Raw genomic sequence first — 19,138 nt, 5'->3', positions numbered from 1 at the left:
AAAATGAGAAAAAAAAAAGTATTTGAACCTCTTTGTCCTTGATTTACCTCTCAAACTAACATGGACCATCAGAAAACTGCTAATTTTACTAGCAAAACGAATCGCTTCATGCTTAAAAAGGAGCAAATAGGAGCGAGAGATAAGCGACATCTCTGATGCTTAATCTGTGCTTTGATAAAGAGATCTTAAACACACTCACACACTGAGTCAGACGGAGCTTTCACCCCGAGTGTCCACAGATGAAAGTTGTGGGGAGACGGTTAATGAGATCAAGATAAAGAGAGGAAACGTGAAAGAAACCGTGTCCACCTTCACCTCAAACTGAAGACAATCTGACAGGCCCACCCCCCCCTTTCAACTTTCTGTAACTAATTCCCATCCCTTTTTTTTTTTTTGCTTTTCACATTTTCACATTTTATCCTATTATTATTATTATTATTATTAATAGCACATTTACCTCCTACTCCTGTTCCCTGTGCTATTTATGCTATGGGCCTTTTTACTATAATAAAGTTTGACACAAGGTACACTTCCCCTTAAGTTAATAATAAAACAAATACTACAGTTTTAAAAGTGATTTTTACAGACCACATTGTTTATTTTACTCTTTATATGTGATGTTTCCTCTTTTCCATTTTGTCTCTTTTCCATATCTCTGTCCTGGTAAGCAAGTCACTGATGAATGTATTTATAGAAAATAACAGTAAGAGGAACTGCATGAACAGCAACAACTAGAATCAGGGATCAGTCAGTACCTGTAGAAACACAGACTTCCTAAAAAGTCAACCAGGCTGGTGATAGAAAACAATGTAGTGTCATAAGATATACATTTTCTTAATGGTTTTGGTGACTACAAGATTTTTCCAGTTGATTTTGGTGCAATGAGGCACTGCTGCTCTTAGAAGTTTGCTGTTTTTCCCACAAATGTTCAAATCAGTGATTTTGACACAGAGCCTCAATGAGTTTGACACTGCAGATGGATGACACTGAGATGTCAGAGGACTTGAGATGTACTGCACAGTGTCACATTCACCATCTGCCCCTGTGTGTCAGGGCATCTGGGTCTGAGTGGGATCTGAACTTGTCATTGATGTCACAACTCTGTCATTAGTGTTACAGAATCTCACTCTGTCAAATGTCATTTTGCAACACAACTTTCAAAACTTTGTACAAAACATTCATACAGATTGGGTGCAAATTATCAACCAGTATGAGGATATTTATGTTTTAAACAACCAATACAGTATGTGCCCATTGACCTCCACCAAGGAAGTTATGCTAATCTTTGTTGATTTATTGGTTTGTAAAAATCTCCTAAAACAGATTTGCACCAAATTTAGTGAAATGATGGGGCCTATTAAACCTTGGTGCGGATTTAGGAGCAGATCCAAGATCTTTTTCCCATTTCTTTAACTATGTTTTGTGAAAAATAAACCATTTATCAGACCCCTTCCTATTTTTTCTTTATACCTCTACTATTTGAGCCGAACAACCCTGGGTAGGATTGTTCGGCCTTTGGCGGAGATATACGCTCCACTGAGTGCCATTCTAGTTGATCTTTTCAATTTTGTCAAGGAATAAAAATCCAATTCACTGTGGCTGGCAGAACAAATTTTGCCCACATTGGGGCACTGTAGCAGGGCAACCAATATGCAGATCCTTTTTGGTCCTAATGACAGCCGCTGACGTCCTCGGACCTTCAAGTGCCGCATTCGGACTCTCTGGTTTAGTAAGATTAGACACGCCTGTAAATGAGTGACAATGGAGCTGTAGCCAGAAACTGGCTCAGAAAACCAGCACTCGAGCAAAACACAGCCTGGCAGGGGACGCTCCGTACCTCTGGATGACTTCAGCCGAATCCTGCTCCCTCTCTCTCCTTTTTCTCTGAACAAATCCCCGGAAAGCCCTGCCAGGACGTGGCACAGTATTAAAGGGATGAGAGAGGGAGGATGCTAGCGTAGCGAGGGGTAGGGCAGTGCGGGGAGGCTGATGCCAGGCCTTTTAGCTGCAGGGTTTGTTGGGCTGTGAAGGGGTGGCTGTTGAAGGTAGGCAGCGGCTAGATTTGACTATAAACACCAGAGAGGCAAATCACATCACCAGCTTAAATCATCTTTTCTGTTCACATCTTTCAATAGAAACACTGATCCTGTGATCTAATGCAGCTTCTTAGTTGTATTTCTCAAAGGGATAGTTCCAATTTGGGAATTTTATATTTCTTCATACTTTCCCAGAGTCCCCCATGGATGCTTGATTTATATATCCTCATGTTCAACCTTAAATATGTTGAGTTTTGAGCTTACGCCAGCAGCTGGAGGTCTGTGGGCTTAATTAGCAGCTCCACTCAATAAAATGCTTATTCTCCAACACTGGGTCTTATACATCTGATTCACAGCATGGTGTTAAGATCTTGTGGATGCATTTTGTACGGTAATGCTATAATCCTCTTGCAAAGGCAGAGAAATAGTCGTAGAAGCATTTGAACCATCCATTGTGAACCTTGGAGAATGATCTGGTAATTTGGAACTGGAAAGTGATTCCTCAAGGTTCACACTGGGCTTCCATGTGTCAGAGTACCATCACAGTGTGAAATGCACCACTTTCAAATGTGTGGTTATGTCTTCAACGGATTAATTTCAATTGACCAGCGATTGTGTGAGCTGACAATCCTGTGAAGCCGGTTAACAATTGTTCATAGCAGACACCATGCTAATTATGGTTTGATGTGATGACAACAAGAACAAATATTCCCAGATTCATAATTATAATAATCCCATAATTATTGTCAAGATCTTTTATTTTGTGCAAGTCGGCAATGGTCAGAGCAGCGTAGGTTAGCTGGGTTTAGTTAGCCATGGTGCAGTTGGGGCGGGGAATGTGCAGAATGAAACGTCAAGGCTTGGCTCACTATTGTTAGTATTCATCTGATTACTCAATGAACTCCTCTCCAAGGCTAAACACAGATGTTATTAGTGCATATTTGTCTTTTTTTAGGTTTTATCAGACCAAGTATGTACATGGCTGAAAACTGGCTGCATTGATTTCTGGTGAAATAGATTTACCAGAAGGCATCAAGGATCACATGTTGGCACTATAAATACTTGTTCTTAACAAATCCCTCCAGAGCCAGTTGCCACAGTCGATGCCAAACATGGCTAAAGTCAGCCAGCATAGATTCAGTGATAATTAGTGATGTCTGTGAAGAGGGATTACAGCGCAAACACAACAGCCACAAAAATCTTAAATGTCCAAACTCTAATTAATGCTGTGTCCTGTGTGTGTCTGTGTGCACCAAAGTGATTGGGCGGATGTGAGCTGACAGGGTTGAGGTCAGCCTGCAGTTAGACGGTCATCTTTCCTGTCTTGATCTTGGCAGACTGTCATAGCCACAGTGTATTTCTCTGGACTTCCTCCCTGCTCTTTCATCAAAATGCTAAAACTCAATCATCCCCCTTTTGGCTGTTTTTCATTATTATTTGTGCTGAGTAGGCGTTTACCTGACAATCCGTAATGTTTAAACAAAACATGATTCTCGAAAAACATATTATTTAACACAGGTTTTTCCACACCAATGATAGTGGAAGACTCACAGCCTATAAAACTCACTTAATCTGTCCTTTACCCAGCTCAAGGATGAAGGTTAAATGGTAGCCATTAAGTTAGGGAATAGCAGTTAAGGACAAGAGAAAAGCAAGGTAAAAAAAAAAAAAAAGAAATAGAAAGCAAGCTGGGAATAATACTCACGATATCCTGTTTGACGGTCCCAAGAATAACAAGAGAGCGAGAGGAGAGGAAGAAAAAATGCAGTTTAGGCAACAGTGTGAAATGAGTCCAAGAAACAGAACTGGGAGGTAATGAGATAAAAAACAAAAAGAGTGTGACATTATTTAACCCTCATGAGTAACAAGGTTCAGTCTGAACTACGTATAGGTCTCAATATGTGAAGTTAAAACTCTTGTGGAATCAAATTATCATATTAATGACTTCACCACATTGTATTTGCCATCCACGTAGTGTTAGGTGATCTGAAGGCATCGGGTCATAATCATATCCACAAGCACTTGTTTTTCTTGGGGTTTTTTTTGCTTGTTTTAGCCCATGAAATACAAAATGTGTGAACATCCTTGACATTTTTATGGTACACATTTTTTGGGTTTAATTACTAATTATGAAATAATTGATTACTGTATAAAACCATTTTGGGGAAAATCAAATCTTAAAGTTGTGACAATGATGTAATACTGAAAATTTGAGTGTCGAATGCACCTTGAGTCCACCAACTCGATAATGTAACTTTAGCCCCAGAAAATAGAGACCATGATGGACTGTCCTGTCTGGAGGCTTATTTTAAAGCTGAGTGAACTGAAGAATCAATGTCATGCTGGCAGGAAGGAAGTCAATCTGAGAGGACGTAGAAAATTGTTGGAGCTGGTGTAAAGTATGCAATTTAAAGTTAATGATCTAAAACATGCAAAAAGACAGGTAAGGTCCATTAACTTTGTAAACACATCAGTCTGCAGAGTGTTCAGACACTGCGTGCCTTTACATATGTTTGTGTACATGTGATTTTGAAAACACTCACGCCTGCATGGTCGTCGTGGCTGTTTGAAAGGAGAACATGTTTTCCTTGGGGAACCAGTTAGTGTCTTCTGCAATCAAAGAGAGAAATGATGATACTGATGTTGAGTGGAAAAAAGGAAAGAAAAATTGGCTGCATTTGGCAAATGTTGTCATTAATACATTAGAAATATGGAAGCACAAAACTAGTGACGGCACCAGCACTTCACAGTCCACCACTCCACAAATGGAGAGAGGGAGACACACAGGAAGAGACAGCAGAGGAGAGAGACGGGGAGACGGAGAGTCAGAACTACAGACCACCACGTCACATCCAACATCAAGCCCTCAATCCCAAACCAGACCTGAGAGGATATAGATTTGAAAAAGTATCTCGAAACAAAAAAAATGCAATACTAGCTCACCTTGAATGTGTTTAATGTGTGATTGAGGTTATTTTACTTACATTTAAAAGTAAAGCAACTTAAAATGAAAAATAAATTAGACTTAATTATTCCTTACTAAATGTGGACTAGAGGTTTAAATAGGTTCCCTTTCCACTAAAGGGGCCTCAAAATAAAAAAAGCCTTGAGTTAATACTTATTCAGAATCAAACCATCACAAATGGGAAGGTGAGATTAAATGGATCCTTCATGTTTCTTTATAAAACAGTTGTCAGTAAGATCTCGTTGCCCTTAACCATGTTAATCATAGACTTTATATAAAGATGGAAGAAAAGGCAGCTCCTCAAAAGTGAAGCTAAATCATCTGGATCATCCCTCTGTGCAGTAAACATCATACCCCCCGCCTCCTCCATGTAAGCAGATGGAACATAGACCAAAGTAAAATGTCAATACAAATGAAATTCTCTCAAAGAAGATTTTTGTTCAGATGCTCATTTCTCTGGTAAGTTTGGTTTTAATAATTTAATGGTTATTTGATGCTATAAAAATTGGCTGAAAGTTCATGATTGATTGTTGAGACCGACTCAGGATTAGTCAGTCCAATATATCAGCAGGATCTCGATACCGCAGCTCCACACCATGACCACTACTGCGCTGACTCTGGCTCCAAATGTCATCAAAATCACAAAGATTGCAAAATTTGTATCCAAGATATTTTGGCCTCAGTTTTGTCTTTTGGAAGAAGTGGAGACCTGTCATCCATCTTTATTTACAGTCTATGCTGATCACAATGAGTATTTTCCTCCAAATGATTAAAATATAGTCGAATACTATTTCATCTCTGGTCTGATATCAAACGCACCAATCCTGGCCACAGGGCCTCATGATCAGCCCCGCTCCCCCCTCCCAGCCCTGTTTGGATTTCAGTGCCTCTCCCTTCCTCTGTGTCGTCCACCCTCTCACCTCTCTCCAGCCCAGTCACCCGGTCCACACTCCACATCCGCTCTAGGCGTCTGTGATGCTTGCCTGCCTCTCGGGGCGCACTCTCCAGGTCCAGGGAGCCCTGGCTCCGTGATGGGACGCCGCTGCACGAGTCACAGGCCAGCCCGCTACACTCTGCCTCCCCTTTTCCACCCTCACCCCAGCTGCGGATGTTGTGGGCGCTGACAGATGTCTGCAGCGGGGGTTGTGACAGGTGATGGTGGTGGTGGGACCGGTGGGAAGGCTGCTGCTGGTTGCTACTGCTGCTTCCACTCGCCCCGCTGCTGGATGGCGTGTTGGTGCCTGCGACGGCATGGTGGTGGATCCCGTGGTGATGGTTGCTGTGGTGATGGTTGCTGTGGTGGTGGCTACTACCACAGCTGCTAGTGCCACGGCTGCTGCCAGCGTGGTGGTACTGTGTCGGAGACGAAGAGGTGGAGGAAGGGGACGTGGAGTGCTGGATCAAGCCACCTCTGGATCCCAGCCCACCACTCCCCGTCTTCTCCTTCAGGACGTCCAGTTCTAGGCTCTCCTTGCTGCCCCGGCCGCTGCTCATCAGCATACCGTGCTGGGTAGTGATGGTGTACACGCGGGCAGGCTGCAGGGTGCACTCGACACACTTCAGCTGGTCTTCCTCGGCCGAGAAGCTGCGCTCAAGGGACAGCCGTGCTGGGTTGGTAGAAATGGTGATGGAGGGAGGAGGTGGCTGGAACAGGCCCAGTGGCTGTTTCACCAGGCTGGGCTCAGGGTTGTCCTCACAGCCCTTGGTGGTGTTGGCGCAGGGATGGAGATGGTTGTTGTTGTTGGGGCCACTCGTGTCACTCTGTGACTCTGGGTCAGGACCCACCAAGGTTTCACACAGAAGATGAGCTAGAAGGTTGGAAAACGAAAGACAAACATGAGCGTCAGAGGAATAAACCAAGATGAAGGAGAAGACAAGTTGAGGATGACAGAGGATACTATCATCATCTTTCTGCAGTGATCAGCCATTGTAGTACACACTAATGTGCCCTGCCTGACATTTCAGCAGAGGATAAGGTAAAGCAGGTGAAAGAAGGATTAAAGACCACAAATGAATATGCAGAGCAGCAGAGAGGGATGGACAAATGGCATGATGGCAGAGACGCTGACCTGATCCGTTTCGGTTTTCAGAGTGTGTGTGGGACAGGTTCTCTCCAAATGCTCGCGCTGCTCTGTGGGGACACACACATGACACACACATAAAGACATTAATTCACGGGTGGAGAGGAGGGGTGAGTGAGAGAGGAGAGAAGAAAGAAGGGCAAGGGAATTGTAAATTATAAACCCCTAATTGCTTTCTTTGTAGACTTGTGCCACCCACAGATTAAGATGCAGCTGTTTTATCTCCACACTTCAGGCGGCCACAGACCGAGAGACGGACAGAGTCGGAGACAGCAGGAGGATATAGAGAGAGGGATTGTTTTAGGTTGACTTAATTTGTAAGTATGACCTCTGTTTGCATTGGCGGATGTAATTGCCTCCAGCGGACCATAAGTACGTTTGATTATTTTTCTTGTTTCACCCATACACAGAATGTATGTGTGGATGCATTCCCTATTTATTTGTATCAAGAAAAATACTGGTGAAAAGTTTATGCTTGTAAAATATCAAACCTCAATTACATTTCTTTGTCATAAGGTTGGCTGAAATTCCTGCTCCCCAAAAGTCAAGCCAAAGCATCTCAATCACCACCTGGCAGCTGGCTGCAATATAGGTCATAAATCCTGCCTCCTCCATGTTAATAGATGGGAAATAAAATTCTAGATGGTTTCAGTAATTTTAGGTATATTTTAACACTGATGTATGTTCAAATGTTCACACATCATTATATCACATCTTTATATCATCTTTATATACAGTCAGTGGGTCTCACAAAGAACGACAACATCTCAGGAATCCTTTATCAGCTGATCATTATATATCAGCAAAAGACATTTTCAGTTCCTCACATAGGAATCGGCATCAGCCCACAAAAGTCCATTTCAGTCAGGCTTTTCTCTAAAGACACCCATTCAGCCTTTATATAGAACTTAATATCACTGAGGGCTTGTCTTTAAATAGAATGGCCCCAGGTCCTGCAGTTGAATGATATTTACCTCTTAATGTTGCTCTCGTCAGCGTGCGACAGGATTGAATTAGGGGCAAAGAGAGAAGGGGTAAGAGAGAGACAGATAACTGATGGAGATGTGCTTTTGATGTCAATCTGGGTCCTAACTGAGGAGAGGAAATGTGATACGGCAATGACTTCTGGGTATAACGACTCATGATAGTAATTAAGAATAAGAGAGGAGAGGAAATGAGAAAATGTGAGTAACTCTAATTCTTTATGCGATTAATATGAATAATCGTTACTATAGCAATGACCATTGTCATTGGTTGTCATTTCCCCAACTGAATTAAAGAGACTGGGCCCTAACGACTATTTTAACAGAGCAGCTTTTATCCATTATTCAACAACTAACTCCTGTATTTACTTGTAATTTGGCATTACAGGATGCATACTGTGCAAACTGACATAAACGCAGAGATTTCAGTATATTGCTAAAGATCTTCATGAAAACTCACACTCGTTAGCATCAGTGAGTTGCTTCTGTTTTTAAACACCTGGTGAAATCACTACTTTCACTGTACTCAGAAAAATAGCCTCTGCTCTTAGTGGTTATGTTTTCCCTAATGTAGTCGATGTCAGAGGTGACTGCTGATGCGCACACACACACACACACACACACACACACACACACACACACACACACACACACACACACACACAGATAAGAAAGAGAGAGTGTTAAAGCCACATGTATACAGAAGAATCTCCTGTATACAGGGGGGAATCTGTGGGTGTACGCCTCCTCCCTCGCAGCTCTGTCAATTATTAAAGCCTGTCCAAAGCAGCAGGCATATTGACACAAGCAGTCTTTCTGTCTGTCTCCCACAGACACACACACACACATACACCTCAATGGTGCTATGATGTACCACCTTTCCTTTCTTACACTTTTTTTCTTATTTATTCGTTTTTAGTTCCGATGCACCAGAAAGCAGAGTTTACCTACAGGACATTCTAAAGCTATGATTGAGACATGTTTGACCTGAGCATGTCCTATTAATGAAACGATAAACGTTGCTCCTCAAGTTAACCTGATGAAAATATGCTCCATTGACTTGAGGTCGTCTACCTCTGGGCGTTCATTCATCCTCCTCAAAATGTAGGTTGTAGTGGAGCGTCTACAACGCCAACACTGAGGCTATAGTGGACCCCTATTTCAATGCATTTTGAGACAGGAAATGGAGTTTGCCTTTCACAAACAGCAGGAGAATGTCCAGGTCAGACATGTTCAATGTTGGGGTGAGGGGTGGCGCTTGGGTAGAGCGCGCAGGAGAATTTCAGGAAAACGTTCACACTTCAGTGCATTTCTAAAAGTAGCTACTAAAAAGACAAAAATCAAAAGCAATGATCATAACATAACAAATTTTATGTCTTTGTAACTGCACTGTGTGAGATACATCATGCGACAGTTTCCTGTCTGTCTCATGCCCACTCACTGTGAACTGTTAAATTAAAAGCTGCAGGCGAGAAGCTGTACACCTTAGAATCCTCATCATGTGCTTTTACTATGTCCGCAGCAGCGAGGGAAACCACTTGTGCCGTCTGCAGCATGAAATCAGATCACAGTTGCTCACAATGTGTTAAAAATAGGAAGAAAATTGATTAACTTAAAACGAAATCAATTTATTTGGCTGCACTGCCCAGAGATAAAGCTATTGCTGATCTTGCTGTAACCACGACTGTTGCCAGATAAACAAGGACTGAAATTACAACTTCAACACTTTGATAATGTTATGTGATCTACAGTTTTGTGCATATCCAAACAAATCTGATCAAATTTGCACAAACCACTTGATGATGAATTGAGAGGAGACTGTCAAGTGGCTCTCAGACCCCTTGAGGGTGTGGGGATCCAGGGAATTTGCTCACTGTGGTCAGTTGTCAGCCTTGTGCATATGGCTGTGTTCTGTGGAAGTGTAACATATTCATTAACTCACACTAATGACCATGCTCTTTAATGCAGACACGTATTACCCTAATGAAGTTTGTGCCTCAGTTCTTATTTGCTACGTTAGAACTGCAAACATAATCAGTAACACTTTAAATTACAGAACATCCTTGGGTAAAACTGAAAACTTGCTGCATGAAAATCAGGTTTGCCAGAGCTTTTTACGTGCATTTAATTTTTGGGGGGCAACAGTTAGAAATTCACACGTCTCTGTGACTCCTCCGTTTTTCACTCCTGATGCTCAGGACCTCAGTCAAAGGGAACCAGACTCCCTCAGAGTTTTTTGGGGGGGTTTTATTGAGGTCTAAGAGGCTCTGCACGTGCCGCTGCAACATCATCCAGCTCCCTTCACTATACTTCTAAAAATAGCTCAGCACACATGTCACTGCGATTCTGGTATACTGCATCTTCTCTCTTTAAATCCTTGTGCTGGTGCATGTGAGCCTCTGTACATTTTCCAAGGGCAAAAAAAAGAAAGGACATAATTTTAAAAAACTGAAAATTAATCTTTATCTTTGCATTTAGCAAGTAAGAATCCCAGTTAAGGACAGTAGTGATAGATGCAGTCTGTGCTCTAATCAGCAGGTGTCCCTCAGACATTATCATTATGTCCTGCTGTTTTATTATTCAACAGGATGGCCACTCTGGTTAGAATCACCAAACAATGTTGCGAGAGACTTGCGTCATCCATTATACATGAGTTGGAAACCCATAGAGCAAAATACATCTCAATCCATCCGCTAAACTGAACCCGTCCCCCCCTGCTGTGCTCTCATGTTACTGCGCCCACTCCATATACATGATATGTGAGCACATCAGGGAGACACAGGTGGCGAGAGGGGAAGAGATACTCTTCAAGCGCAGGTGAAAATGAAGAGGGGGAGCTGTGTGCATACACAGGCAGATTTGAAATTGGTGCATGCTCTCAGACATGTGACAGGGGGTTTGGGGAAAAAGGGGAGGAGGGGAGTGTCAGAGGAAGGGAGATGGGATTGCAGCAGAGAGAGGGAGTGTAAGGGAGGGGAAAAATGGGGCATATTAAAAATGAAAAGAGGAGTAAACTTGAGGAAACAGGCAGAGACAGCGCAGTGGAGAAAATGAGGGAGGAACAAACAAAACTGACGGCACTTTCAGTTTCCTCCTCAGGGCGAATCAACCCTTGAAAGTCAACTCAACTTTAAAATCCTCATTTAACCCCTTAAAAGGCTCATTGAGTGTGATATGGACACTATGCAAACTGCAGTTTAATGCCTCTGGAGGTTGCTGTTGATTAAAATTTGATGTTACCGTTACTTTAGAGTGGGACAGTTTCAGCACACGAGTCAAACAGGAGCAGGAAGGATGGTGCAGGATCAAGTTCAGTCCTGAAATTAAGATCAGATGAAATAAGATATTTAGATAGAGGAAGTTTCTTAATCCCAGTTCGGCCGTGGCCTCTCTGTGTGGCGTTGCTGGATGATTGGTAAAGATAACGGATGGATAGTGATGTAGAGGCAGAGGAGATTGATACTGTGAGAGTGAAATCTTAAACCTTTCAGTCTGGACCTGACAAGATCATTACACTGATTTTGCATGTTTCCCCCAATGAATATTCTATTGATGATGTTTTACAGATTCCAAAGTCTCTTTAGTTGCTTTTATGCTTTACAGTCATGGAACTTTATAAAATAAATAAATAAATATATATATATATATATGTATTTTTTTTTAACTAGATGTGATTGATCTGGAATCAACACTGAACCTTGGTTTATGAGTCCAAGAGCTCAGAGAAAATGAGATGGAAATTTGAACATGTACAATTTTTCGAGTGGTGTGATTGAAAGCTCCAGAACCGCTACTAAATGGACTTTAGGATGAGATTGATTTTCAATCTTTCACATCATTTCATTTCCATATATTCAGTGACTTATAGTGTATTGTTAAAACTAATATGTTGTGTGCATGAGCTTGGTGGAAATGAGATTTGGCAACAAATCAAACACAAACATTTTCCACACTTTCACAGCATTATAGGTATAACATACATCACATTATTTTACTATGGGGTCTTAATCACATTTCCAATATTGGAATATTTCATATTCATGTGATTTTTCGTAGTAAAGTGCAAGTATTAAATGCAAGCAAAGACATTCCTCAAATCTATGTTTAGTTTGTCCTTTGTCTTACGGGTTAAATGTCCTGACAGTATCCTTGGTGGCTGCAATGCTTTTCAGCTGCCAAGACAAACGTCTTGAACACATGTGGGAATACTGGAAAAAATTCTCGATCTCAAATACAAAAAGTCCCCAAGTTGGTGTTGTTACCTCCACCATGGAGCTTACAGTATGTTTTTTCCCCTGTCCGATTGTTTGTCAGTAGAATAACACCAAAGCTCCTGAACGTGAGCCAAGAAAGAACCCATTAAATTCTGTGTAATTTGGTGCTACTTATTGGATCTTAAGGGAATCGTTGGGCCTTGGCACTGGTATGCTACCAGTCTAGTTTGTAATTGTAATTCATAAGCATTTCATGATGTGATGTCCATTTCAACATGATATTATTTATCAGTGCTTTTCAAAACCATTACCAGCCACTATTGGAAAAGTAAATTCTATAGGGATATCTGTAGAGCGATATCTCACTTGAAACATAAACATGCTGCTAATTAACAATTGATGAAATGACAAGGCTGCTGTAAGGTCCATTGTGTGGGACAGAACTAAATTCCAAAAGTAGCTCTAATCCTGTTATGTAAACTTTGAGTGGGTCTAATGTGACACCTGAAGCTTCTGTCTCCTGTCTGTGGTCATTTGTTTTGTTCCTTCCTGAGTGAACATGAGCCTTTGTCTGGGTCTACAGTTCAACCGATACCGCGGCGTACTTAGCATTTTCACAAGCTGAATGAGTCAGACACAATTACACACACTCCACTTGGTGAACACATTCTGCCACAAACTCCACTAAGCACTCTGCAGACGCAAAAAACGCTCCTCGAGGGCAGGAAGATGCACCTCAACTCTTTAAATGGATCCAGACAGAACAATGCAAAAGTATATACTTGATGGATGGGAACACTACAAAACTGTAAACAAGCTCTTTTTCCTTCTCTCTCTCATTCTGCTTATCAATGGATGTAGATGGTGAAATGCTACTTATTTCAGTGAAACTTCTCTGACTCTTTTTCTCTGATTGTCCTGTTTTTTTGAAGGGTGCTTTTACTCCCACATTTATGAATACCCATCGCTCAAGTCTTTTCTCCTGGTTAGGTTTGCTTTTACAGGTGCAAAATGTCCACCCACACTTGAATATGCACCAAGCAACCAAACCACGATTTTGCTAAAAGATAAAAACAAGCGACTTTGTTCTCTTCCAGGAGACTGGAGGGAAATTAAAGTAAATGGTGGATTATATTACTTACTTCTATTACAATTAGATAAATTGATCATCTGTAACACACTGTATGAACCTTACATTATGATCAATAGTTTATTTTTGTGTGTTTTATACTGGTGTCAAATTCATGGTAGGGCTGCACAATTCCAGAAAAAGAATGCCAATTTTCTTGCAAAGATTCTCTCCTGTTTTTTTTCTGGATTCATTTTGTTGTTTCTTCTCCTTAACACAACTCTTTTCTCACACTTATTCCCTGTTTTTCGGGTAAAGCCGCACAAATCCAATTATTTTGCCCATTTCTCTACCATCAGTTTATTAACTGACTTGTGTAAAGTTAATTATGGAGTAGCAAATATTTCAATGCATACAGTATTTCCATTATTGATCCATATCCAAGCATCTCCAGCCATTTCCCTGGATTCTGGTGCTGTTAAACCTCTCTTGACAGTATATCTTTAGCGGACAGGCAGCTCATGGCTGAAAACGGGCAATTGTTCCCCTGGCAGTGCTCCCACTGGTCTGAATGTCATCAGAGCGGATGTCTCCCTTGGTGTCTCTCCACCGTAAACAATAGGCTGCCAAGCAAAGAGATTCCTCACTCTGAACGCTCCTTAATCGAATCCTCCTCTCACATGGACTAATTGAATTGGGTTCCCTGCACACACAAACACACACAGAGGCGTATATAGATACAAAACTTCACACTGGAGTGATGACGACCTGTGGAGGGAACTGCGTTGAGGGCTGAGGGGACTTATGGAACGTTAATCGCAGTCTTGAAAGTGCAGTGCATTATGGGACATGTGGGAGCGAAGCATCTGATCAGGGAGCTGATTAAAATGTCAGTACAGTTGTGGCTCACCGCAGTGCCCCCTACCACATGCAGCGCTGAGTGGTGCAGCTGATTTAGACACACACACTAACACGACTCAGCACTCGTCAATATTGAAACTTGAATAATTTGCAGATCATTTGCTTTTGGGGGGGGACTTGTAACAGTCCATCCAGGACCAGCAGCCGACTACAATTGTCCTCAAGCTTGTTTCGGAGCCTTCAACTGTATCACATGATCTTCATCAACAAATCAGATAAGTTGGCACGGTTGCCCTCAAGCTGTGGAACAAGTGCTGAAAATACTGGAAAGTCTGAACATCTACATTTGTGAAACAACTGAGAAGTCTTGAGTTGAGATTGTTTTTTCAAGTGATAAATAAAGAGCAGAACAAATATGCACAATAGCAGACGGATAAACAATCAGATAACACTGCTGGAGTCCTAATCATTCCTCCGACTGTGAAATCTGCCTCATTCAGCATAAAATGAAACCGTCTGATTAAAGAACAGAGGAGGGAAGGAGATGGATACTGAACATATGACTAAAATATACTGTGTAGATTTATATAAATTGGTAAAGAGTGGAGAAAACTTAATAGGGAATGTGGCACTTTGATCTTGACTGAATCTAATCAGACAACAAAAAAACATTACGTAACAGCCTTTGACCCTTATGACTGAGTGACGGCAGGTTAATGACAAAGACAGTCGCACCTGTCGACTGTCCTGAATGAACTCAGGCGCGATATTTCATTTGCATCTGTCTGTAAGGACCAATGCTTTCATCTCTCACGCCATCTTTCACTGGCTGTTGTCCGATGCCCTTCAGCCAAACCGCAGCACAGCTCCAGCTGACAGCATGATCAAAGTGTGCGCTCACTCAGTGTCGCAGAGTACTGGTGTGTAAATTGGAGGTAATCTCTCCCTCTCTCTCACGCTCTTTTTTTTCTCCTCACTCTCAGTTGCTCGCTACTCCTCATGGCCGGCTGGAGGGGAGAGTGTGACCTGTTTCATAACCAGACATCCATAAACATAAGATGACATAGGTGCAGATTAACACCGGGCATGAGGAGTCTCCATAATGTTTTCTATATGTATTCCTATATGAACCTGCTCACCCGCACGTGTGGTGATGACACACGTCTGTTGGTGCTTTTCAAAATAAGACATACAGGGTTTTTCTGATACAACACCAGATATAGATTTGCATCATGAATGAGGTGTTTACCCAAAGGAACGCCAAAGATTATGTTAAAATGTAAAAAAAGAAAAAAAAAATCCATCCATCCATCATGTGTAGTTCTCATTCTTTTGAGGATGGTAGAAGAAACTGCAGCCAATCCCAGATGACATTGGATGAGAGGCGGGGTATATCCTGGACAGCCTCAGCCACAAACAACCATTTACACTCACATTCAAACCTACGGCCAATTAAGAGTCTCCATTCAACCTAATCCCAATCTGCATGGACTGTGGGAGGAAGCCAGAGTCCTCTGAGAAGATCCACAAAAACACATGGCGAACATGCAAACTCTGAACTCAACAGATGAAAAAATTTCCCTATTTTCACATTTGTAATGAAAATGTAAAAATTAATCCACATTGCCATTCAATTTGGTGCAGACATTCATGGTCCCATGAGGATGAACCCTATTGACTTTTACTGACTTCCTATTGCATCATTAGAAAGAGACATTTGTGGCTTCCAGAGTGATGTTTTCTGGTGAGCACATTCTTTGTCACTTCTTGATATGCACTGCACTTACTGGCTGTGAGATTCAATTAATGTGTAACACCCTCTATAGACCCTCTCTCTAAGACAGAGAGTAAAGTTATGAGGAATGATGAGTGAGTTGAGATTTACTCATGGAGAGTCAGGATGATTCTATAAAGGGGTATTTTACAGTTTGGGAATTCAAATTATAGGTTGAAATGAAGGCTTTTTAAAGTGTTTGTTACATTTTATGTTTGATATCTGTAATGGGGGAAGAAAACGAAGTCCACTGATGTGACATTTCAGCCAGAGCTGTAACATTTCAGATTCAGAGGATTCAGGGTCTAGGCTGTACTTCAGACAAACTGGAGAAGAGAGGAGCGAGCGTAATGAAATGGAGTGAGCAATTCAGTGCAACGCTGCCTGTGTGACTGTAGATACAGTATGTGTGTGTGTGTGAGAGAGGTTAAGAGAAGGAGACCACTTTTCGGAGCTCGCCTCCACATTCATGAGGTTGTGTGCAGGTGAAAAACAGATAAATATTGGATGCGATTCAGCTGCATTTTCTCATCTATGGGAGGCAAAGTTCATTCTGCCATTACCTCCCAAAATTAAACTCTGGATAATGTGTTTTTGAGCTCCTGTGCTTGTGTGTGAAAGAGAGAGGGATAAACAGACAATGGAGTACTCGTTTTTGTACCTCTGTAGGAACTTCTCCAGCATAAACACTGAACTTGTTTAGGACCAGTGGATCTCATGGGGACCAAAGTCTGGTCTGAATGATGCAAAACTTTAACCCCTGAGGTTCTGGTTAAGATTAATGGTAAAATGGGAATCGTGGTTAGGTATGAAGTGGTTAAGGTTTAGGAATAAGGTTTTGTTTAGAATTTAATAAAACTAGCTGCGCAATGCTCTGTGTGTGTGTGTGTGTGTGTGTGTGAGAGAGAGAGAGAAAGGAAGGGCGAGAGTTGGTCTGAAGGACAATATTTTTTTCTTCGTGTCTAAAATGGAACTACATGTGACATGTGAACTACATCTGACACAACTGCTGTAACACACACGTCTCCATGACTTCAGGGAACATTACAGATTTTATTTCCTGGAGACTTACACGGTTACAACTTGCCTAACCCTAATGCTAAACCTAAACCTGAGCCCAAACTTAACCTAAAAACATGTATTCACCTTAACATACAATGATTTACATTATGGGGACTTCCTTTTTGTTCCCATAAGGACAACAAGTCCCCATGTAAACATATTCAGGTCCCCACAACATGAGTAATACATGGACTACACACTCAGGATACCCTCTGTAGTCACTTTCTGTTTAGTATGGGCATCACATCCTCTTCTTGCTTTCAAGGTGGCACATTTGCACGCTGCTCTGCCTGCATACGAGGCTCACATACTGTATGGGCTGTGTAATGTAAGTAAATGTGACATGCATATAAAATGCAACACAACACACACACACTCAGAGAGAGAATGACGTAATAGCACATCAGCCCACATCTGTGGGTTTGGAATCTTTATACTCAAGTCAAGGTCATTCATTGACTGAACTGAATTCAAACACACAGGGGCTTTGCTGTGGAGCTGGGAAACGTTGATGCTCAGATCTGACTCTGAGGGGAAACAGCCTGTGTGCACTTCACCTCCAGACATGAGAACACACAGACACACGTGCTTTTCACCAAACTGCAGCTTCATCTCAGCCTCTTGCAGTCAGTGCATGCAGCCAGCAGCACAGGGTGGAGAGAGGGGTGTAGCTGCAAGTGCATTTATGCAGCTGCGTGCAGATGTGACCCTTTAAAGACATCAAAATCCATGCAGCCCATAAACCCTGAGTGTCTTATCAGAGTGAGTCGTTAACAGCTCTTAACGGGTTGGACTCCAGCCAAACAGTCTGAATACATGAGCAGCCCCTGTCCTCTGTGACTCCCCCAATAACTGACCGTGATAGGTGATCACTGCAAACGACCCAATCGATTACCGTGATTGATTCATTGACAGCTGGATCATTTGCCCTCCGGGGCGTGAAGCCGGCAGCCGCATCCCCCTGCGGGTCGATGCGTCCCGGACAGAAAAATCGTTTCTGTTTAAATTACTATAAAAACCAAAAACGGCAGGGTATTTATTTTGAAAACAGCCATTTCAGGTGATGCCAATGTGGGACAGTGAATGAGAGGTTCCAGTTGATCAGTGTGAGTCACAGCAACCCTCGCTTTGCCTCTGCATGACTTTCATTACACAATGATGCTCCATTCACAACAACAGTAAAAGCTCCGACGCGCCAGAGGCAAACATTCAGCCCCAGGAGAGGAAGGGGGATTGGGGGGGGATTATTTGGCCCCTCGGGTGGGCAACATGTGCTCACCACAGGTGCAGTTCAGAGGAAATAAAGTGGGATTGAAACACACATTCGCTCAGGACCACGGGATAAAGCGCAAAGATCCTCTGCGCATTGCAAAGACAGACTGGCTGCAGCCGGCATAACGCAGCGGTGTAATTCCCCAAAACACACACGTGCCCCTCGTCTTAACTCCACCTGTCTCCCACCTGGAGACTGAACCACCAGTCAAGACCCCCAGAAGCTTCTGGAACACATACACCAGAGAACCATGCGCCACACGCACTCACCTAACTTTTGCTGCCACGGAAGATATCGCATCGTTTCTCAAATTCTTCCTCTTGGACACGGCAGTTCCCATGCTGACATGGAACCGACGCAGGCAGGAAAACAGCTCATTCCAAAGGAGTCGGAGGAAGGAGGGATGAGACGATGAAAGACTGTGAAATGGGTGAGAGAGAGAAAAAAAAACGCTGCAAAAAGAGAAAGTTGAAGTGATGGGAAATCCAGGAGCAGGCACGTTACGCACGAGTCTGCAGAGCAAATGATGCAAAAAAAGGAAGAGGAGAGGACGTCAGCCTATCTCTCTCTTTTTCTCTCCCACTCTCTCTCTTTCTGAGTGTCTCTCTCTCCTGTGTGTGTCTGTGTCTCCGGATATGAGCAGTGTGTGGCTGAAAATACACAGACCTCTCTCTCTCTCTCATTGATGAGAAAATGCAATGGTAGAAGGATGGCTGCATCATCTTCATCATCATCTTCATCATCAGAGGAGGGGGCGTGTGTAGGTTAGGTATCTCAGGACACTGGTGGTGCCACTGAAACACTTGCTCTTCACCTCTTC

The 19,138-nt window shown here is 42.4% G+C and overlaps 1 protein-coding gene across 1 annotated transcript in view; it reads right to left on the bottom strand.

The window, feature by feature from the left end:
* The window catches only part of nsmfa (NMDA receptor synaptonuclear signaling and neuronal migration factor a), a 36,129-nt gene extending 17,011 nt beyond the window's left edge, over positions 1-19,118 (bottom strand). The window contains 5 exon segments of the mRNA XM_020082236.2: positions 1,838-1,906; positions 4,574-4,646; positions 5,922-6,809; positions 7,071-7,132; positions 18,588-19,118. Coding sequence (XP_019937795.1) covers positions 1,838-1,906; positions 4,574-4,646; positions 5,922-6,809; positions 7,071-7,132; positions 18,588-18,658 — 1,163 coding nt within the window. The 5' untranslated portion in view covers positions 18,659-19,118.
* Between the last annotated feature and the right edge of the window lie 20 nt (positions 19,119-19,138).

This window comes from Paralichthys olivaceus, chromosome 18 (assembly GCF_024713975.1).
Source record: "Paralichthys olivaceus isolate ysfri-2021 chromosome 18, ASM2471397v2, whole genome shotgun sequence".
Taxonomy (NCBI): Eukaryota; Metazoa; Chordata; class Actinopteri; order Pleuronectiformes; family Paralichthyidae; genus Paralichthys; species Paralichthys olivaceus.
The sequence above is the reverse complement of the archived record's forward strand: the minus strand, read 5'-3'. Positions and strand labels throughout refer to the sequence as shown.